At 38.0% G+C, this 22781-nt stretch overlaps 2 protein-coding genes across 4 annotated transcripts; one reads left to right on the top strand and one right to left on the bottom strand.

Annotated features, from left to right (window-relative positions):
* Positions 1 to 729: 729 nt before the first annotated feature.
* On the bottom strand, positions 730 to 6565 carry bmi1b (bmi1 polycomb ring finger oncogene 1b). 3 transcript variants are annotated; one of them, XM_056235527.1, is made up of 10 exons: positions 6194 to 6565; positions 3375 to 3506; positions 3184 to 3280; positions 2932 to 2987; positions 2671 to 2721; positions 2470 to 2578; positions 2219 to 2261; positions 2012 to 2110; positions 1829 to 1909; positions 730 to 1732 (listed from the first exon to the last, which is right to left on the bottom strand). In XM_056235527.1, the coding sequence occupies exons 2-10, from the start codon at positions 3490 to 3492 to the stop codon at positions 1403 to 1405; spliced, it is 984 nt and encodes a 327-aa protein (XP_056091502.1). In that variant the 5' UTR covers positions 3493 to 3506; positions 6194 to 6565; the 3' UTR covers positions 730 to 1402. The 3 variants fall into 3 exon arrangements, with proteins under 3 accessions (XP_056091502.1, XP_056091503.1, XP_056091501.1); XM_056235528.1 differs by lacking the exon at positions 6194 to 6565 and adding an exon at positions 4003 to 4242; XM_056235526.1 differs by lacking the exon at positions 6194 to 6565 and adding an exon at positions 3834 to 3971.
* A 4328-nt stretch (positions 6566 to 10893) lies between these two features.
* On the top strand, positions 10894 to 20899 carry dnajc1 (DnaJ (Hsp40) homolog, subfamily C, member 1). Its single transcript, XM_056235515.1, has 12 exons — positions 10894 to 11252; positions 12276 to 12377; positions 12499 to 12545; positions 13333 to 13498; positions 13602 to 13699; positions 13789 to 13879; positions 13992 to 14079; positions 14183 to 14343; positions 14426 to 14545; positions 15196 to 15244; positions 15385 to 15836; positions 20474 to 20899. Exons 1-12 carry the CDS (start codon positions 11100 to 11102, stop codon positions 20540 to 20542), a joined length of 1596 nt encoding a protein of 531 aa, XP_056091490.1. The 5' UTR covers positions 10894 to 11099; the 3' UTR covers positions 20543 to 20899.
* The last annotated feature ends 1882 nt before the right edge of the window (positions 20900 to 22781 follow it).

Consider the following 22781-nt stretch of genomic DNA (forward strand, 5'->3'; position numbering starts at 1 on the left):
ACGAAATTGACTTTAGTACCCACTGCAAGTAAATATTTATGTAAGTTAACGTTACATCTTCAGTGTGGAGTGGACCTGTTAAATCCAGTGAAGGTCTGACATTCAGTTGAGTGACGCCTATAGAAGGTCAGTGAGAGCGATCTGCTGCTTAGCTAGTAGGCTACCTTTACAAGTATGCTAATTTACAGCTAAAGGTTTATTGAGAGATTTTTTTTGAGGCTGGACATGGCTATTAGCTAGACCCTTATAAAATATTTAACGTAGGCTATACTTTATAGTCAAAGGCGTAGCTATTTCTCATTGTCATTATTGGCCGACTATTTGTTTGTCTTTGTTTTTTTGTCTCTAACGGGATTACAGTTTTATAAACTCGTATTTTTCTAGTTTGTACCCACCATGTCAATTTCTGTTGTTTGAACACTACGTGGATACATTTCTATTGATCAGGGTCAAAGCACAGACTTCCAACTCTGAACTGAGAAAATTAGGCCTACCTACACTTTACTTCATGAAGGCGTCGTACGGTAAGAAACTATTCGACAACAAATGTCGCAGTTTAACCATTAAATGTTGTTTTTAACCATTTATATACATCTCAAATATAAACAGCTTCCTTTGACCTGAGAACCGAATTTATTCAAGGCCGAAGTAGGTTTTTGACGCAGAATCTAGGCCTGCCTGACACAAAAAAGTCACGGGAGTTTTGTTTTATAAAGTCCACACACTGTATTTGGTAATAAAAAAAGTAAAATGTTTATTTAGACAAAGTAAATAACAAACAACCGCTTGAACAGAATTGTAGAGCAAGAAAGAAGTTGAGAAATGTAGTAGTAGCCTATCACGCGACGAAGACTCCGTTTCTATCATCGTGTGATTCTACATTTCTCAACTTAAGTCATACAACGAGCACATACGTATCAGATTTTTTTTAATTACAGTTTCTGGTTTTGTCCAAAACAACACTGACGCTGCCTTTATGCCCTTTAATCTGCAAATTTAGTGGTGTTACACATTTCAGGCAACCGAATAAAATCCATACAATCTGGATAAACATTCCGCGTGCCGCCATGTATTTTATTGGAGACTTCATGGACAAGGAAATGATTTATATACATATGATGTTCTAATCTAAACGAACAAGACAGTTTATAAAACACCGAGATACATTCTCCTTCTTGCCAAGTTTCCCTCCAGTACTCTTCAGTCTTCACAATATTAGTTATGCAATAGTAATTAATACAAAATATAACACAAACAATGCTGTGTTACAAAGTTTTCACACATAGTGACAAAACAAAGATATTTAAAAATGATATAAAAAAATTTAAGAGGTGGTTTATAAAGAAAGCATCTACATCACAGCTCTGTTTGCATGGGGTTGATGGCTTTGGCATCCATAAAGTCACCCAAGAGAGTTGGAGCCATTATGAGAAGTTTTGCAGACTTTGCTGCTGAAAGGACTTTGGCCATTGTGGCCCACTTTGGCAGAGACTCCATTAAGAGTGGAGATATGGGGGAAGTTGGGACGTGGAGACTGGACAGGGGTGCTTGGGCTGGGCAGAGAAGAGGATGTCGAGGGGGCGGCAGCAGCAGTCGGGCTGTTTGGTTTGTCACTGCTGGAATCACTTTCTGTATCAGGCCTTCTGCCGCCGGTCATATCATCCCTTGGGCTGCTCAACTTCATTTTTTTGCAACCAGGGCGAACTCTGTACTTTAATGGCAAGGGCCCGTTCTGTAAAATATCAACATGTTATTATCTCTGCTTTAAAATACATCGGACTAATATGTAAAATAACAGTTTAAAATATCTTAGATTCAATGCTCCTACCCTTCTCCATGTGTAGATATAAGCAATATCCATAAGAGTATAATAATCTTTCAATGGCTCATCTTCATACATAACTTCAATCTGAAACAAGAAAGAAAAAATCTTATCTAAATAAGCTCAATTTGTCAATATATAAATGAAAGCAGATGAAACCTTTTAGAAAGTGAATGCAAACAAGATTACCTGAAAGGTACATGGAATATCCATTTTGCTTCTGAGAAATTTTCTGAGATGCATTACTGTCATAGCTGCAGGGCATTGTAAGTACCGCTTTACATTCACCTACGAAAATCAGACCATTACAAATATTCAGTATAGTCCACTATAACCCTCAAAACTGACTCAATGAGACTTGTTCTCGGATATTTTATTAATTAGGAAATGAATTACCTCTTTTGTGGTATCCTTTTCTTCTCCATCTTTACTATCAAACCTGATCATTTAAAAAAAAAAAAAAAAAATTAATGCAATGTCTATCTAATACTATAAACTTCATGTCTGGTGGAGCCAACTACTTTTACATGACATTTACTTCTTTTTTTTAAATTAATTACTTTTTCATTGTCAATTTCATAAGCAACATGAAAGTGATCTCTAATGATAATTAAAAGTAAAAGGAGTTTATATTGAACTGAACCTACTTGTTCTGATCAAAAAACTCAATGGACAGACTGATGATCTCATCATCAGCAATGATTCTCTTGTCTTCATCTGCCACTTCTCCTCGGTCTTCATTAGAACCATTAGTAGCTGAAGGACAGATAAATAATTACAACATGTAGATAAAAAAAAACAAGACTGAATTATTTAAAACATCACAAATAACCATCTTAACACTTTACCATCAACTGATGGATGCTCCGCATAAAAATCCCTCCTTCGTTTCATCTCATCTGAGTTACAGAAGCACAACATTATGAATGCAACATTATTTCTTAAGAATTGTTTAGTAATGTGTTATTGCTATGATAATTTTTAACATAAATCTGAAAAAAAAACATTCAAATATTAAGTCCATTTTGTCAGAAGTTATGCAATGCAAGCCCCTTCAGAAATTAAATTAATAAATATAATTAAAATGAACACAAACTTTTTACACTTACTTTTGAACAGACCAGGCACCAGCTTGTAAACAATGTCCTGAAGGGTCTTATCGGACCTAAAATATACAAGCATTATTTGAGGGGTTACTTGGTATCTAAAGAAACATTGCCTTCATTCAGTAGTTCATTTAGCCTACAGAAATTCAAAGCTTTACTGGATTTTCCGGAAGTAGCAACATTTAGGCTCCTGAAATAATATTATGGTAATCAGAAATAAAGTATTTAATTAAAATACACATAATCATTCATTACCTGATATTGAGGAGAGGTTTTGTTTTATGTACTTGGACATCACAAATAGGACAATATTTGCTGGTCTCCAGATACCTCACAATGCACATTTTGCAGACTGTGAAAACAACAAACGACAAATTAATTGTAGCCTACCTGATCAATTAAATTGCCCAACAAAGCAATAACATACTAGATGATTTCGGACTTACATGAATGCAAACATTCGACAATGGTGGAGGCGTCAATGAAGTATCCTCCGCATAAAACGCACATCAAATGAGGATTGAGCTCCGTTATCTTGATTCTTGTTGTTCGGTGCATTGTCATGAGAGTTCTCTGACCTGATAACCAAACAAGACACTAATTAATATCAAGTCATAATTAATAGCCCATAAAAACAGTCTGGTTACTCAGTTTAGATGGTCAACTTGCACTTAATCCGAACAAAAATTCGACACAAACAGAAAAAATGGGAGGCTTTACCTTTAACATGTAACCCGACAATTGACAACTCAAATAAACTAGGCTAGTGTTAATCTAAATTCATATCGCCTTTGGCTTAACTCATTGGCATTCCAGGGAAGTGTCCGCGCACAATTTGAAATGTTTTTCATTTATTTGCAGGGATGCGTACAGGTGAGAGTTAACGCTAAAATGCCCACACTTACAGTTGCTATGACGACGGGTTGTAATTGGCATTGTGCCAGTCAAAACGGAGCCGCATACCTCGCATGATTCACAGATGGTCCGGATCATTATGACCATAAATTCAACCTATTGGCGGTAAAGCGCGATCATTTCCTCTTGACCACTGTTTCTCTCGCTAAAAAAACATACCGCTCCTTGAACGTGGCTGCCATTTTGCTAGACAGCCCCGCGTCCAGGCGGGTTCGCCCTCGTGAGGCTGCGACCTGTGCACCACACACTATTGTTGAAGAAGCAGTGATGATCACTATCAACTAAACACGTCGTACAACCACCATTACAACAAGCATCGCTTCCAAATGTGATAGAGAATCTTCCCTGCCTTGCCGATGTCTGCGATGAGGAACACAGTCAACGGAAGCTCGAGAGCTCGCGTAGGCTATGTGTCCCGCTATCTTTAGACTGCGATATTAGCCTGGGGTTAGTTCAAACATGATCAATTTTCATGCAGATACAATATCCCGTAACTGCGAATGTTCAATTATAAACCTTCCCAATGCAGAGCCTACTGAATCCAACGCATTAAATACAGTCAAATAAATTTAGACGATCTAAATTTGGCGCAGACCAACCTTTAGATAGTTGCTCAGTGACTGAGAAAACATGTTGCTAAGGACATTTTAGGCTACTACAATCTTATAAAGTGCTACAAAAACAACAGCTCAATAGCGAACGTAATAGCCTACAATTCAAAAGAGTGCAGAACAACACCTTGCATTTTAGTCAGCGACAAAAAAACAAAACCATTCAAAATAAAGTATTTTTGTAGGCTACAGCCTACTTTTAGTCCTTCTTTAATCTTAGTAACAACAGTCTTTAATGAAGTTGAACTGAATTATTTTACTTAATTAAATTTGTAGATCGGAGAATTAACGAAACAGGCGGCTGTTCCAGCGAAGGCAAAAAAAGCAGGTGTGCTTTGGTTTGGAACTGGTTGGCCCTTCCTCGGGCTTGACCATGAAAACTCACAAGCCTTATGTGGTTTAGTAATAATATTGAAATTATACTATGATTTAACACTATATGCACTGGAAAAAGGAACAAAGTTTTTTTTTTTTTTATGAGGAAAGAAGAACAGAGTCTAGGTTAAGAAAAAACGGCAGTTCCAGTAAATCTGACAGTTTATCGCATAGGCTACTGCAGATAAGAGTCATATCTTCATATTCAGAATAACAATGATGTGTCCTCTTTCTTTTACTGTCCGAAAGAAGCTAGCAAGCATTTTATGATTTGGCAATTAAATAGATATTTGCGGTGTGGCAAAATTTGTGGCAAAAAATATAGGCCTATACGATTAATAAATGGGCTATAGATATGCACAGCATAGTGCGGGCCAGACATTGGGAAAACAGCAGTATATCTGCCAGTGACGGCTTAATCATTTAAATATGGCCAGGAAAAAAAATTGGCAGAGAACTATGTAGAACTTTGGTAGAGAACTATCAATTAAGTTCGAGTTTACAACCAATGTTAGAACATATTTATTTATTCCATGAATGGAGTTATCAAAAACGTGTGACATATCGGGGGGTGAGTCACATTTTAGTTAACCACTGTTTCAAAATTATGATCTATATTTTATCAGACTGACGAAAATGAAATTTAAGTGTCAAATCTTAGAATTAGGATTCGTATCCTTCTCTGTAAAAAAAAGAGACATGTTCAGTCTGACGTGTGAGATCAAGGTTGCATTAATGTTTAAGAATATTGTTTTAAAACACCCAAAACGTATTACATTTAGTGACAAATAAACAATAGTAAAAACGCTTGAAAATATATTTAGGCTACTCGGAAGTTAACCACCTCAAAATAATGGTATTTCATGCTGTTACAGCCATAGGAGGAGGTACCCAACAAATACGCATATGAATTTAAGTTAATAAAATTAACCGACGCCATTAAAACACTGTTAAGTATTTTTTTCCTAAATATACACTCTCTAGACTGCTCAATTCTATAAAATAAGAGAGCAAATGATTGATTTTAGCGCGAGAAGAAATGGATGAATGTGGACACCGGTTAACACCTGACCCAACTCGCCTGTTCTTCAGCGCGCGCCGACTTTTTAGGTTATAAACAACACTCGAAGAGAACAATATACTTTAGTTTTACAAAGATGCCATACTCATTGACGTGCACATTGTGTTAACATATGCCATTGGTTGCGTTTAATTAAAAAATGTGAGAAAACTGAAATGAAATTCGTATGAGAAACGATCACAGATAAGAGGCAACATTACTCTCTTGCCTCCGAAGAAGGAAAAAGAAAACAAAATCAGAAGAGCTCGTTACTCCACTCTTTTGTACATCCAAGCGTACATACCCAGTATATTCCCGATGGTTTCCTAGCTTTGTTTGTGGTAGACAATGAAACTTGAGAGTCGATCAGCAAAAAATGAATGCTACTGAAGCGGCCATCTTGGAATGAGCTGCAGACGCTGTCAATGGCTCGAACTAGCGCACTACCACCGTGCTCATTGTGGCCTTCTTGCGCAATTGCACATATGTTACCGTAGTATAGCCTTTGCAGACACTTTCCGATTTGATTCACAGATAAATCCACAGATTCCGGTCATAGATGTTAAATTCCAGAGGCGTACTGCTCCCGCACAGCGATCTGGAAAAACACAGTGTCTGATGGTTGAGTGTGCGAACTGACACAGTCCCCAAAATGGCTTAGTTCGACCGCCCCACTCCATCACGTGATCTCATTCCTTACGGGTAGCCTGGGAATTAGTAGTGGGGTATATCATCAATAGGGTACCCCTCTGACGGATGTCTTTGTCAAACCTCACCACCCACATCACCACTTCTGAAGAGGAAAACCTCTCGCCAAGCCACGTAGGTTGGTCGGAGTGGTTCGTAGCCTATATAAGCAATGAACACACTTTTAGAGAAGATGTAACGTGAGCCTATTTGTATTTTCAAGCAAATCATAATGCCCAGATGCACAATAAGTGCTAGGGTTATTTTGAATACGTCAACTATAGTTTTTTTTTTTTTAATGAAATCATAAAAGTAGGCTAAGCCAAGAGGAATCAATAATCGCTCGAAAAATTCTCCATTTATTAACTATACCCGGTGCATGCTGCTGCTCAATAGACCTACACATACTATATTTTACTTCACTGCCTTTATAGGCTTATTTAAACCATAAGCAAATAGCCTTATCGAAATTGGTCTTATTGGCTATTTACATTCCTAATTTTTGGTTAGCCTACATTTTTAGTTGACCCATGTGCTTCAAATAGGAAATTGTGGGCTTTGCGTTTAGAAGTTATTACGTGCCTCATACATTAGGATAATGACTCGTAATGTTTTTATTCACAATCATTTTCACACCGTGAAGTTATCTCTCTCATAAAATAAAAGTAGGGTGGTGATTAAATTAACCTCTTGATGTGAATATCTTAAGAATTTGTTTATAGAATGGCTCGGGACATATACTTTAGCTATTGCTGCAATATTTTGCCATATAACCTACAATATCGAACGTGGCTACACTATAGGCTACACTAACTCACATTGAAAGAAAGGCGTTTCTAAGCAACTGCATGTTTTATTAAATTACCATTCATAGGCTACTTTATACCAGTCCGGACTTTATTGTTGGAAAGACTATCAATTTCAACAAAAAGAAATTGTTCTTAAATTTTGCTTTTACAAATTCTACAGATCATAAAAGTTTGCGAAGTTACCTAAGCGTTCCCTAAGTGTAAAAGTTCAGATCACACATGATTTTCAGATAATCAGTGGATTGTGATCGTTTTGGTTTTTTTTTCTCTGTAGTGGTGTTTTTTTCTCTGTAGCGCTGGACTGTGGTTTAGGACACTGCATGCGTTCAGCAAACCACACGCGCAGTCTGCCTGCCATGACGTCAGCTGCTCTAATACAGGCACTTCAGCGAAAACAAAGACGCTCAGCATGCTGGCAGAAACCCGAGGCACTTTCGCGTTAACCGTTCCGGCTTCTGCAAAACGTAAAGCTTCTGGTGTTACCACGTCGTAACAGTTTCACATGGCTATAATATTAATAATGTATTGCCTATAAAAAACAAACAAACCATTAACTGCATCAATTGAATTGGTCAGGATAAGGCCATTGTAATTTCTGCGACTATAGTGTAGGCTACTTTTATCTCAGCATACCGATTATTTCTTTATTCCGACTGCAGTAGCCTAACGCATCAAAATGGCCGTATATCTCAATCGCCAGGCGGGTGATGTTAACGCAGCACGAAATCTTCAACAACTCTGGAGATATAGCCTGAGGCTATAGGACAGACTGAAGTTTTGACAACGTCCAGTGCACACAGACAGCATAGGAAACTATTAAAATAAATACATAAGTGAAGTGAATCCAAATGTGTTGCACGCTTTCGTCTTAGGCTACCCATTCTTTACGCGATTAAGGTAGGATACTGCCAAGAAATGTACGTGGACCCGAATCTTATTTACACATAAATAAATACATTACCATTTTAAAGCACGAGCGCTTTCATCTGATCGGTTCTTTCATCTTCGCCCATGAAGACAATTAAAAGCGACTTGTTAAAAAGTATAGCCTAACTGACAAACAAAATGAGCAGATCCCCAAAAGTCTGTCTTATAGGCTATTGACTTAATAAGTTTAATGACTGTATTGATTATTGATTGTTTGATCCCACAAAATCGATGTGTGGAATGGAAGTCAAGACAGATAAAGCCGCTCTGAGTTTTTTATTTTGAGTTTATGTCTTTGATGGTCTAAATCGAATGACGACGATTTCATGAATAAACATTAATATTGTTCCATCATTATATTAAGCTATACGCATACGAATAAAACATAATGTATGGACAAAAAAGGCCAGACATCAGATTGTGATAATATTACTGGTTTAATATTTCATGCAAATGTATGTAGCCTATTAGCCTGGTAGCCGCATGTCAAATAAGTCAAAGAGCTGGTTTGCATTTTTTTAGGCTAGCTAAACAATACCTATACGCGCGTATCGTTCATATAGCCTAGGCTAGTCAATTTTTCAGTGTTAATGCGTTAATAATCTGTCCAGATTTTATCTGAATGATTTGTGCCGCTTCCTATTGGCTCAATTTAAGTAGCCTACTCTGCTCATTAATAATAGCCAAATAAAGTTGTCCTTTCCTTTTCGATACTGCCATAGGCTACAGCTTAGAAAGAACCTGTAAGAAGAACAAATAAATCAAATATAATTGATTAGATTACATGGTATTGACAGAGTTGAGTGGAAATGTTTACATGGCAATTTTCCAAGTAAATATATGGATAGGCCTATATAGCCTACAAGTGAAGTGTAAAAGGTTTGTAATTCCGATGTATTTAATAATATTAGCCTAACTCACACAAACACATAAAAATGCTCTATATTTTATTTATAAAGATGAATAAAAATGAGAAACAAAAACCGTTAACAGATCACCAAAATGGGCTATGGCCCAGTGAAAATTTATTTTTTATTTCCTGTTTATTTAGAGCCGGTAATTAGGCTATAGCATTTTGGTAAATCGTGCTTTTGGCTTGCGCGCTTTAATTGATTTACCTAATATTGTTTAGACTAGGCGGTTGCAATATTGCAATGCTTTCTTTTAGCCTATTTTGGATAATTATTCCCTCCCCATATCACGTGGTTAAACCTTAAGCTGTTGCTCTAACTGGATGTATTAATTGCTCACTGATAACAAAATGATAGGCTATGCATATCCCCCGTCACACGTTATTATAGCGTGCATGCGTCCCATAAAGTTGACACAACTGGTCAGTGTCGCCTCAAGGACAACAAGAGTTTAACAAACAACGAACATGGCTAAATTAAAGATTTTCCACTAAACTAAAAGTAAATGGAGATGTAGCTATGTTTTGTTTCAGAATTCCGTTGTTACTAAAAAAGGCCAACCACTGACATATACTATCCGTAAATAGCGCAACGACGCCCACATGAGTTTAGGCTATAGAAGATTTTTTTTTTTTTGTGAAGTTCTTCAGTTTTCCCTAAAGAATGTGACAGAATTTAACATGTTTGCGCATGTCTTAAATGCAACTAATGGCCAAATCAAAGCTATAGAAAACAATGGCATTGCGTTAATTGAAAAATATATATAAATGACATTTAAAATAATTATAAACATATTACATAAGGCTGATTCTTTTTAAAGACTTGCATTTATTGTAGACCAGGTGGCTGTCATCTCTGCGGATCATCTCCGCAAATGGCTTATAAAATATAGCCTATAGGCTACTTCTATATTAAATTATCGTCAACTCATAGGCCTATATTTACCAATAGATTTTGTTTACTCCCTATATTTTAACGATATAAAGTTTAACTAAGCTTTATAGCCTATCTAAACTAGCATTTCAAATGTTTTGACTCTATGATCTGTCATAGGCTATCACTCATTATTTTTTTCTTCATAAAATCGCCGAGAAAAACTACTACTATAGGCGCTAATGAGATATTAGTCATTCATCCAATGCAGCGTTCACTTGAGCTTATTGCTGCCAGTAGGGCAGTTTTAAATCGACTTTCATCTGAACTTCATGGCCCTGTTTCTGTCGAAAGGTAACGGGATGAATGTAGCCCTGAGACGGGATGAATGGATCATAATTTTGAAAATGAGCTTATTAGGTTAAGAGAATAACAAACAGCGGGCTACATGGGTTGAATCATTCTTTCATTTTTTTCCAATCACAAAATAAATAGTGAAAAGAATAGGCCTAATACACGTTTCTGCTGGTGACATCACTTCTTTTACAATCAAGGAAAATACCTAAGAGATATATCCTTATATTTAGACGTGGGAAAGCCTGGAACGAAAAAGACCGAGATAATCTTTTTTGTATTTGGGAGAGAGAGAGAGAAAAAACACTACGCATCTACCGGTATAGCCTACATAATGCTCACATGATACTATTATGAAATAATCTACACCTCAAAAATTGAAATGCTAGGGGTCCTGAAAGTAGCATACTCTCATGGTAAGAATGGACATGACACGACGCACGCACCATGTCACTACACTGAAGCTTTCATGCTTATTGGCTCGTGCTGTGGCGGCTGCATGTGAAACGTGTACGTACAGCAGGCTGAGCTCGAGCTATGGGCCCGTCTGAGCCAAACGACGGGAAGTTATGCTAAAGGCGTCTCAAAACCAAGGTTTCCGAATGGATAGTGTGTAGTAAACCTTCGAAAACATATCAAACTTTCAACAATGGCTTTGCCCGAGATCCTTACGTTGGTGTTGTTCTCCGGGCTGGTCGTTATTCAGCCATTGCCAACATTAGCATGGGACGCAGACCTGGAGCTTTTCGATCTAGTGGAGGAAATCCCCCAAACCTTCTACGAGTTTCTCTCGGTTAATCAGGTAAGAACAACTTGATGTAACTCGTAACTCAAATTTGTCACGCCTTTAACTCGGGCCATTCAAACGGTGTCGGTAAATGCACTTAACTTTAACATATTGCAGCCCACCGACGTTGATTTATCGCAGTGTGGCCTCCAGAGTTTACAGTGATTGCATTCGTATCAAGGTAACCAAACCCATTAGCTGAATAGCTCTCTTCAGCCTCACAAATATGCCCCCCGACTTAGGGTTACTGTAGACGGACTCTGCCTCCTGCAGAACCTGGGCGGCGGTGGCCATTGACAAAGAAACCTCCAGGCTGTGGGCCTACACCACACAACGTGACGTGTCATTGCTCAGCACATAAACGATTGTATTATCGCCCTGCTTTAATTTCGCCATTCAGTTGCTAAGTGGTATTTCATGCATCGAAGAGCCCGAGCTTTTATAATCAAAACCGCTACGCGTAAAAAAAAACATTTGGTTTCACTTTCTTTCCTAACGCGTCAACCGTGATTCAGACATGGGGAATTGGGGATACATGAAACAAATTCCGCTGCTATACCTGTACCTCGCAGGAATTAGCTGTCAATGCATTTAGAAGAAAATTAATAATGCTAATTCTCCGCTAAACAAAAATATTGTAGTTCTGTTTAGGAGCTGCATGGTAGCTAGTTTCCAGCTGGTCTAAGATGGTTATTATTAGCTAGTCCATGCTGATAAAGCAGCTACCATGCTCCAAAAAACATCTTAACCACACTGATATGATCAGCTGGTAGCTGTTGCTAGTCCAAAACAGTGTACCAGATACAGCTGCCAGTTTAAGCTGCATATTCCAGTTGATATTGCTAACATTACAGTATGTTTAGTGGTAGTAATTTTATTCTTCATGTAGGAAAGGCAATAAAATGCTGATTGTATTGCTAGTAACTGTTATCGATCTCAGCCTGAAACACCAAAGGCAATCCAATCACACATGATGATTTTTATTACATATACGTATAACATGTGCTGCAACAATGTTCCTGATTCTGTTTCTAACAGGATGCGTCCTCCTCTGAGATCAGGAAAGCATATAGAAAGCTCTCGCTTACATTACATCCAGATAAAAACAAAGATGAAGATGCAGAAAACCAGTTTCGACAGGTAGGTGTTTTGTTAAGCCTGAATGAAAGTACTCTTTGGCTTAATGTAGATCATGTTGATTGCTTGCTTCTACATACATTTTGGAATTCAGTTCATTACATTTGAAATATTTTCTTACTAGTTGGTTGCCATTTACGAAGTTCTCAAGGATGAGGAAAGAAGACAAAGGTGAGATTCTTATTTGTTTTTTATTCATCCTACACCAGTGATTCTCAAACAGTGTTAGTTATCTTTGTGCAGGTCTTAAAAAGCCTTAAATTTGATTTAAAAATAATAATAATAATGCAGTGAAGTGTAAATGCATTTTATTTAACGGCTCCTTTCATAACCCCCAAGGTCATCTTACAAGCACAAAAAAAAACAATAAACAAAACCCATTAGCGCATTGCAAAATACAACAACTTAACAGCACATGCATCATAAATACAGTAAAATACATTTCATAAAAAAGCCTGGGTAAAAAGATAGGTCTTTAGACAGGATTTGAAAATATGCAGACTATGACTATTACGAATATCGAGAGGGAGAGAGTTACGTAGGGGAGGGGCCGTATAGCTAAAAGTTCTAGCTCCCATGGTAGTTAAGTGTATATGTGGTGGTGACACGAGAAAGTGAGAGTGAAGATAGAAGATTATGACAGTATTAACAGGCAATGTGAGTGTTAATATATTTAATCAATTAATCACAATTCTTTGTGTGATTACAAAATATTAAAGGTTCTATTCCTGTTTTTTTATGTAGTTATTGAAGGGGGAAAGTATGATTTAAGTTTACATATAAATGTATTTGTTTGTATTTTTAGCATTTTAAGTTAGTTTCATTATGCCCATGAGTAAGATACCAAACCACTGTTTGCATCAGAGTGACTGTGACTAGGGTCTATGAACTGTGTATTACATTTGCTAAAGTCTTTTAAAAATAGATTTTACATAGTAGTTTCTTACTGCCTTCACAGGTATGACGACATCCTGGTTAATGGGCTGCCAGATTGGAGACAGCCTGTCTTCTACTATCGACGTGTTAGGAAGATGAGTAATGGAGAGTTGGGCTTCCTCCTCTTCCTCATTCTGACTGTGGGTCACTATGCAGTTATATGGTCCATCTACCTTGAGAAGCAGTTGGTAAGTGATGAATCGTTGTATAGCAGAGTCATCATCATGTAATTTTAGCTGAAATACTACATTTACTTCAGCTTGCCTAGTGAGAGCTGCTGTTTCTTTTTAGGATGAACTTCTGAGCAGGAAGAAGAGAGAGAAAAAGAAGAAGCAAAGCAGTAAGACAACAGAGGAGATTAAGTCCTTGGGACAGGACAAAAATGAGAGGTAACCTAAAAACACCAGATGCTTTCTTAAAGAAGAGGGGATGTTGACACTGCTAGTCAGACTTATATATATTTGCTTCCTTTTTGTAGATCTGACAGGCCACACTGGCATGACATTCTGCCTCTTAAATTAAGCATCTGGTTGTACTATTCAGTGAAGTCTCTCCCTCATATCATACAGGTACTGTTCCACCAGATTTGAGGCTTTTGAACAGTGTTTTCAAAAGAGACACTCAGAAAATTCAAGCATATATACAACTGTAATCATGACCGTATGGTATGTTGTATTTTAGGATGTGAAGCAGTATTATAAAGATTATAAGGAAATGAAAGTAAAAGAGAAGGAGGCAGAGGCTCTGGCAGAACAGGAAATGCAGCAGAGTAAGATCATGATAACACAGTCATACGTTGCACATAATTAGTGGGATTCAGTTGTGACTGTGACCCTTAATAATATGTGATGCTGGCCGATCTTGCTCTGCAGAAGAAAAACGACCCAAGGTAAAGAAACCTAAAGTGGAGTTTCCAGTCTATGAACCCAGTACAAATGCAGCTTTTGTGCCAACATATGATCAGGGAACGTCCATTGAAGATATTGAAGATCAAATGGATGACTGGTTAGAAGACAAAAAACTGCAGAAGAAGGTGGTACGTTTTTGTGTCTGTTGAAAGAATATTGATTTAAAATGTAAGTAGTGCAATAACCAATGGCTGGTGATGATTGAAGGTTCACGAGTGGACGGAGGAGGGTCTTAGCCAGCTCTCTCGCTGTATGGCCAAGTTTCCTGGTGGAACGCCAGGCCGATGGGAGAAGATTGCACATGAGCTAGGCAGATCAGTAAATGAGGTGAGTCTATAATTAGTGTAGTTATGACTATAGGCCGATAGCAGTGATAATGTTGATATAAATATGTGAGATTTAATCAGTGTTACATAAAAGCCATTACTTAATCTGTGAAAAAAATATATTTGTTACATAAAAATATATAAAAACATGTTTTTGTGCCTTTTAAATGGTAGATAGCAGCATCACCTGACTGTTTAGTTTTGTTCACACACGAAAAAATACACTACAATTCAAAGGTTTGAGGCAGAAATTAATACTGTAAGCAAGAATGCTTTAAATTGATGAAACAAAACATTTACAATGTTACTTGCGATTTCTATTTCAAATAAATGCTGTTCTTTTGAGTTGTCTATTTATCAAAGAATCCTGAAAAAGGATCATGGTTCCCACAAAAATAAAAAGCAGCACAACTTTTTTTTTTTTTCAACATTGATAATAATAAATGTACTGGTGTTAAAAATGGATTAATAAAAGAAAGATAAAAACCAAATTAGTGCGCACAGTATGTGCACATTAGATGGGTTTTTCAGTGCTTATATTTTGAGTAGTAGGTAGATGTGTGTAAAGAGCCACTGAAACCAAAAATTGTTTGGTTTTGTAAAACAATACAGAAAAGTCTTGTTAAAAAATAAGAACTTTTTTCTATACAGGTGACCGCAAAAGTGAAGCAAGTCAAAGACTCTGTCACCAATACATCAGGTAAGCTGCTCGTTCATTTAAAGATTTTGAAGAAAAATGAAACCGAGCAAGTGGAATTTTATTCAAGTGATATATTATCAAGCATATCTGTCAGAACATTTACTCATGTCTCTCTCTCTTCATTTTGTCTCTGGTTCCAGGGTTGGTGAAGCTTTCTGAGCTGAAGGGTGGTGCGGTGATGGTAAAGAGCTCCAGAGCTCTCACGGTGCCTGACAGTCTGATGACCCAGAGAGAGGAGCCCTTAGAGCAGCAGCAGCAGCCGGAGGATTCGGGAGAGCCTGTTGGGGCAGAGGACTCGGAGAGCAAAGCACTCAGGAGGAGGACAAAAAAGTCTGCAGCCGGGAACACTGGAACTGGAGCAGTGGAGGAGAGGGTGAAAGGACGCAGACAACGAGACTTTGACCCAACAGCTGCGGATGAAGACAGTGAAGATGAGAAGAAACCATCATCCTCCAAAGAAAAACCCAGTGCTTCTGATGACGTCTGGACACAGAACCAGCAGAAGCTCTTGGAGTTGGCCTTACAGCAATACCCACGAGGCACCACTGAACGCTGGGACAAGATCGCTAAGGTGGTGCCTGGAAAGACCAAGGTAAGCATCAACGTTCTCACTCGTAGTCGTTGGAAAATGAATGTAAAGAGAACCTATTATGCATTTTTACATTTTCAACTTTTTTAATGTGTAATGTTGCTGTTTGAGTGTGAAAAAAGGTCTGCGAAGTTACAAAACACAAAGTCCACTCTAAAAATTAGTCATTCTCTATATCAGTATGCACTGTTTCTGAACTCCCTGAACCGCGTCGATTGTAGTCTAGACTTCTGGAAACAAGAAGTCACTATCCATTATTTAAATAATTCCCGGCATGCACAAAATAAAGGGGGCGAGACCTGATTTAAAACTCTTGTTTTTCCAACCCCGGATCTAACACAGTTACAGTAAGAGGTGTGACATTTCTGAAACGACCAATCACAACACACTGATTCAGCAGACCAATCAGAGCACATTGTGCTTTTCGTGAAGGAGGTGCTTCGTAGAAACCAGAATTTAAACGAGGGTACATATCCCGAAAGCATTGTTAGCCAACTATGGTCGCAAATTCAGTCGTTACCAACATAGTTACATGGTTTGGAATCTCCCGACACCATAGTTCAGACGAACATTTGCAAACAGCATCGCAAACTAACATGTTTGGAACTACAACTCTCAAGCTAACTCTCAAGTGGTTAGAAGCATAGTTTCTTTTTAAATGTCATGTTGACTAAAATGGATCATGCTCTTGGGCACAATAAGCAATTCAACATTCAGTACATTCTATGTCTTTCATTCTATTTAAATATATATGTGTATATATGAAGAGTTCAGATGCAAAAGCCTCTAAACGCCACCTCCGTCAAAAATGAGATAATGACATTGAGTGAAAGCTATCTGAACACAGTACACGTTCAACAAATATATTTGCTTCAAATCCTCGAAATCTCAGCCTCAGCCCATTCAGAAATATCAGTTTGTCGGCAAAAGCCTCTAGACGCCACTTCCCTTTGGCAGCAAAAGCCACTACATCCCGAGAACCAATCAGAAGGCGCGAGCCGCGCGAATCAGTACAGGCTATTTCAATAGAGCGGTGCGCTGAGGAGACGGATTTTTTGAGACGGCTGAGGAGATTGTTTTGTTTTTGGATTCAGATTTTTTACATTTTTAAGATGGAGTACGATGAAATGGAGGAGCCTGTCCTACTGACATCAAAAGGCAGAAGAGAACGTCGTTTATCTACCTCAAAACTCTTCCCGTTAATTTACAAGGCAAAAGAAAATCGGTAACTTTACAGTGAAAATAGCTTGGTCGCAAGTGTAGCATGCACTCATAACAGTTCTTGGTGCAGTGCTGTAACTTTGAAGGAATTTGATTTATTATACTTGAGATATACATTATAATATTACTTTACATTATTTAAGTCTTATAAGCTTCTTATACAAAATGCACAGATATTGATGTTTAAGAATGTTGCTCTGTTCTACTTGAACATTATACAAACTAAAACTATTAAACTATTTTAATCGCCAATTCTTTTTGCCAATGTGGTTGTACTGTGTGAATCGGGGGGGGGGGGGCTTTTGTCTTTATTCAGACAGGGCAGAAAGGTGACTGCAGAGAAATGGGGTGGGATTTGCAAATAATCGCAGATCTCATTCAGCCCCCCTGTAAAGAGGTGTGTCTACTGTTTAGTTTTGAAATGAATGTGCTCTAATCTTTTTCAGTGTTTCTAGTTACATTTTTATTGATTTTTCAGCTATTTACTATGTCTTGTCCCAAAGAGGTGGATTTAGAGGTTTTTGCGAAAAAAGCACAAGTGGATTTAGCTGTTTTTGACGCAAAAGAAAATCGAATTTGTTAAAAATCACTGAATTGACTCAAGTGACATTTTTGAAAAAAAGTTATTTTATTCAATGACTAATAACCTTATCAGTACCTTTAAAATGAAACTACTGGACGTGAACATAGGAGCCTGATAAAAAATGCTCATTTAAAGAAAATAAGTCTGACGGATTTAGAGGGTTTTGCATCTGAACTCTTCATATATATACACAATGTATATATTTTAGCGTGTCAACAATCAGTGCGTAAAACGGAAGGGCAAGGGAACTTCGGAGTATGGTGTATGAGGGAATCCGCAATGAATCGAACATTAATAAAGCAAAATGACATGTAACACAGATTATCAAACAACAACTTATTTACTAGGAGAACATACACAGGAGATTACACAGAGAATAATGTCACTAACCATACAAAACAGACAAGAACCAAAAATGGACTGATGAAACCGGGAGTATAAATACACGAGGAAACTTAATGATAGACAGCTTAACGTAATCAGTAACCAAGGAGACAAAGGACGCTTTAATTTTTTTTACACACGATTGTTCCTGCCGGTGCCTCCCGCAGCTTTGGTCTAATCCAGGTCCGCATGACAGCTTTAAAGGTGATGATACACAGGGCAACTTTTTGAGCATTGTTGCTGGACAATGTTGCCGTCAACGGGCAACCAGATGAGACACAGGGCCCATGACCAATCTAAATTATCCAGATAGAAATTTATTGCCCATATTCAATGGGAAAGTGCCCAAGCAACAATCGCTCGGCAAGATTGCCCAGCAACATTGCTCAAAACGTTGCCCTGTGTATCATCACCTTAACATTACCAATTTTTCATGCGAACCGTGCCCCGTTCCGAACTAAACTGCCAGTGTGAAAACGTCATAACTAGGATGCAATCAAGACCAAACTGAACTGAAGCACAAGAAACAAACACATAGGAATGAAAATACAACTAAACAAAACATAATCCTGACAGTGCCATGTTCGGTTCAGCAGCATCTGGGAGATAAAGAATAGATTAAAGGGATACTCCACCGTTTTTTCATATTAAACTATGTTATTCTCTTATCTAAGACGAGTTGATACATACCTCTCTCGTCTCAGTGCGTGCACTGAATCACTCTGTCGGGCGGAGAACTTTGAGAGCAGTTAGCTTAGCCCCATTCATTGTATATGGGCCAAACAGAGATGAAGTTAGAAGCGACCAAACACATCCACGTTTTCTCTATTTAAATATAGTTACACGAGTAGTCACACGACCAAGTATGGTGACACTAAATAAAATGTGGCGCTTTTTATAAGCGGGTAAAATGGATAACTATAATGTATGGCGGAATAGCACTTATTGGGAGCACTTCGACTCGGCGCTGTAATATCTTCACTCGTGAAAAGTCCTCTCCCCCCTCTCCCTCTGTCAACTCTGCACAAAAAACTACTAGGCTACTGCAGGCGTGCAGGTCACGTTGGTTCTATTGACGGAAATGACGGAGAGGTAGAGGGGGGAGAGGACTTTTCACGAGTGAAGATACGGTAAAACTTCAAATAGTAGCCCGGGCTTTTATTTACCCAAATCGTCGAACTGCACCGGCTTGTATTTGAGACAGGCGTCTATATGAGACAGGCCTTTATAATTTAGTGTTGAGATGTCGTTCATTGAGTGTATAGGCCTGTCTCTAATCTCTAAAAATCAAATGCTCCACGTGAAACTGCGGTCTTCCGACCTTTTACTATCGCGTCAATTGATTTTGATTAATATGCGCGAGGGAGAGAGAGCAAGACAGCGCTCGTTGTTTGAAGACGGGAGAGTGCGCGCGCGCGGCTGGGGCGCGCTCTCTCTCTCTCTCTCTCTCTCTCTCTCTCTCTCTCTCTCTCTGCTCGTAACGCGCCCTGTCAAGCGCAGCAGTCATTCTACATCACTCACCGATCAAAAAAAGGCTTTGGAGGGACAAAAATGTGCTTTGGCGGCCGCCAAAAAGCGGGCGATCTGGCGGTTTTAGAGGATTAAATACAACCCGAAACTAAAAAACAGACCCGGCCTCTATTTGAGACCGGCCTTTATTTACCCAAACCTGCAGCCACACCAGGCGTGTAAAAGAGACAGGCGTCTATTTGGGACTCGGCTATTATTTGAAGTTTTACGGTATTACAGCGCCGAGTCGAAGTGCTCCCAATAAGTGCTATTCCGCCATACATTATAGTTATCCATTTTACCCGCTTATAAAAAGCGCCACATTTTATTTAGTGTCACCATACTTGGTCGTGTAACTACTCGTGTAACTATATTTAAATAGAGAAAACGTGGATGTGTTTGGTCGCTTCTAACTTCATCTCTGTTTGGCCCATATACAATGAATGGGGCTAAGCTAACTGCTCTCAAAGTTCTCCGCCCGACAGAGTGATTCAGTGCACGCACTGAGACGAGAGAGGTATGTATCAACTCGTCTTAGATAAGAGAATAACATAGTTTAATATGAAAAAACGGTGGAGTATCCCTTTAATTAGCAGAAGTTCCACCTGCGAGTGACGTCATTCATGACAGTCCTATATTGTTGAACCAATGTGGTTCAAACGACAGGGGTGCGACTGTCGGCCATGTTACTACAGTTTCAAGCTACATCGTTGTATGGGAAACGCACCCCAGAGAGTTTCTGACAGACTGGGAAGAGAGGTGCTGCTACAATGTTTTTTTTTTTTTTACATTCACGAATGAAAACCTATTCTAGTGGATCCTAAAAACAAAATCAAGACTTTGTAAAAGAGCATAATAGGTCCTTTTTAAACCAATATTTATCTGCACATAAAAGCTGGATTTTGATATTAGTTGATGAATTGATTCTATTTTTCCTATTCAGGAGGAGTGCATGTCCCGTTATAAACTCCTGGCGGAGCTGATTCTGAAACGGAAGCAGACTAAAAGCTGACTCCTGGTCTTCAGTATTTCACCGTACCTCTCACCTGCTTGTTATGTGCCTTAATGCAACCCTACATCCTATTGTAAGACTGTGTGTCATTTTCAGCAGAGCCTGAAACGTCAGCATTAATTATTGGAAATATCCAAACTGCCCATTTAAAGATGCTTTTATTTATTTTAGGATCCATTTCAGATTGACTCGTTTTTTGTTTCTCTATGCAACCATTTGAGGAGCAGAAGAGACACATTTTAATTTTTATTTCCCCCCAATTTTGAGGGGGAATTTTTTTTTTTTTTTCAGAAGCATGTGTTGTGATGTAATCTGTTTTGGTCATTTGTTACAACATAAAGTATTTGCAATAATTAAGGTGTCAGTCATGTAGTCATTTTTTATGCTTCAGCACATATTGACTATCTTGAAGAGTATGAAATAGTTGTCCTCATTTATGGCCATGATGTAGATTTAGATTCAATCAAAATTATTTCTCAGTTCAAGACATTTAAACAACGTTGCGCTTCCAGTAAGATTTGTTATTGAAAGTATTACCTTCATCGTCAACATAAACCAAATGACATTTGACAGTTTTGAATTTGACTTTCTCAAACAACTACAGATAAGTGGAATTATTTTGCCTCGTATGTAGGCAAAGTCCAAACTGTTGACAATATTTTCATCTAACTTCATTTTATGTGCAACAGTATTTTAAATGTTCCTATGCCTTAATATTTCTAAGGGCCATTTCCATAATGCATTGGTTCAGGGTCTAACTTGACTAGGAAATTGAGGCCACAGAATGGAAGAATAACCTTATAAAAGGAAAAGGGTATAATGTTATGGGATACTTTTTTGTACATCTTATCCCTTTAATTCTCTTCAGTGGTTTTTAAATCAATCCTAATAAAAATACAGTATGTACAGCTTTGAGATTTTGGTGAACATTGCAATTTTCAAAGGTTGCATTTTCATGTAATGGCCTATGTCAGTGATAATGTTGGGCTTATTCTTTTTACATGTAATATTGTATTTTTTTTAATGAAATACACGTTTGGAAAGCTTAAGATAATTTGCAGTCTGCGAAATGCAATTTTTATGTTACACAATGCAACTTTTCTGATTATAGAAATATTTTAAATGTTTCAAATTCTTCGCATCTTTTGAGTGGAAAAGTCTAAAAATAGAATGGGTGACAGCAGTTAGTGATAGTCATTTGCCTAGGGCTGCGAATTTCTCTAAAACCAGTTTAAGAACATTTTGCTCCTTTTAAGTAGTTTTTGATAATCAATTTGATCAATTTCTTAATCTGTGTTATTTGATTTCAGATTTTATGGCCTGGTTTCACAGACAGGACTTGAATTAAACCAGGATTAGGCCTTAGGTTAATTAGGACATTTAAGTAGCTTTTATTAATGTGCCTTAGGAAAAAAAAACACTACTGGTGTGCATCGCGAGACAAAACAATGGCACTGATATATTTTAAGAATTGTCAGTGTAAGTTGGTTTCAGAAGGCCTTCATTTCAGAAGGCCTATTAACCCCCCGGAGTCGTGTGGAGTATGCTTATGATGGATGGATGCACTTTGTTGGGCTTCAAAATCTCGACCCCCATTCAGTACTATTATAAAGCTTGGAAGAACCAGGAAATGTTTTAATATAACTCCAATAGGCTTTATGCACAGCTTCACTACTTCCTGAACATCAGCCAGCCCTTTGTTTCCTGTCTGTCATTATTGGACAAACTGATTAATCCAGGTGTGCCTGGCCTCAGTAACAATAACCAGGCACACCTGGATTAATCAGTTTGTCCAATAATGACAGACAGGAAACAAAGGGCTGGCTGAAGTTCAGGAAGTAGTGAAGCTGTGCATAAAGCCTATTGTATTCGTCTGAAAGAAGAAAGTCATATACAGCTAAAATGGCTAAGGGGCACTATCCCTTTAAGCCAATTGTCTGTGAAACCGGGGCTCAATGTTGTAATCTAAACCACCCACACACACTGTTCTCAATCGGATACAAGAACGCCGTAATATTACAACAACAGACAACACGTTAACGCCTGTTGTACAGTCACAAATATTTTGCAGGCTTGGGGGGACCCAGATAGCATCGGTACATCTGTAGTCTGCTACAGATCTGCTAATTGGAAAGCATCTGCTGTGCAAAAACATCAGATAAACGTCTTAGAAAAAGCAGTTATTTATACATTCTAAATCTTATAAATGAACATTATAAGAACATCTTATAAATGTCTA

Source organism: Rhinichthys klamathensis, unplaced genomic scaffold (assembly GCF_029890125.1).
Source record: "Rhinichthys klamathensis goyatoka isolate OS25496 unplaced genomic scaffold, OSU_Roscu_1.1 h1tg000422l_1, whole genome shotgun sequence".
Lineage (NCBI taxonomy): Eukaryota > Metazoa > Chordata > Actinopteri > Cypriniformes > Leuciscidae > Rhinichthys > Rhinichthys klamathensis.

What these genes read in the sequence shown, in the direction of transcription:
- bmi1b (XM_056235526.1), bottom strand. Translation starts at nt 3,930, where the DNA reads ATGGTCATAATGATCCGGACCATCTGTGAATCATGCGAGGTATGCGGC. An exon ending in AAACCTCTCCTCAATATCAG is followed by an intron (nt 2,988 to 3,183) that starts GTAATGAATGAT and finishes TGTATATTTTAG; the next exon opens with GTCCGATAAGACCCTTCAGG. An exon ending in GGAGCATCCATCAGTTGATG is followed by an intron (nt 2,579 to 2,670) that starts GTAAAGTGTTAA and finishes TCTGTCCTTCAG; the next exon opens with CTACTAATGGTTCTAATGAA.
- dnajc1 (XM_056235515.1), top strand. Translation starts at nt 11,100, where the DNA reads ATGGCTTTGCCCGAGATCCTTACGTTGGTGTTGTTCTCCGGGCTGGTC. An exon ending in AGAACAGGAAATGCAGCAGA is followed by an intron (nt 14,080 to 14,182) that starts GTAAGATCATGA and finishes CTTGCTCTGCAG; the next exon opens with AAGAAAAACGACCCAAGGTA. An exon ending in CTCTGTCACCAATACATCAG is followed by an intron (nt 15,245 to 15,384) that starts GTAAGCTGCTCG and finishes CTCTGGTTCCAG; the next exon opens with GGTTGGTGAAGCTTTCTGAG.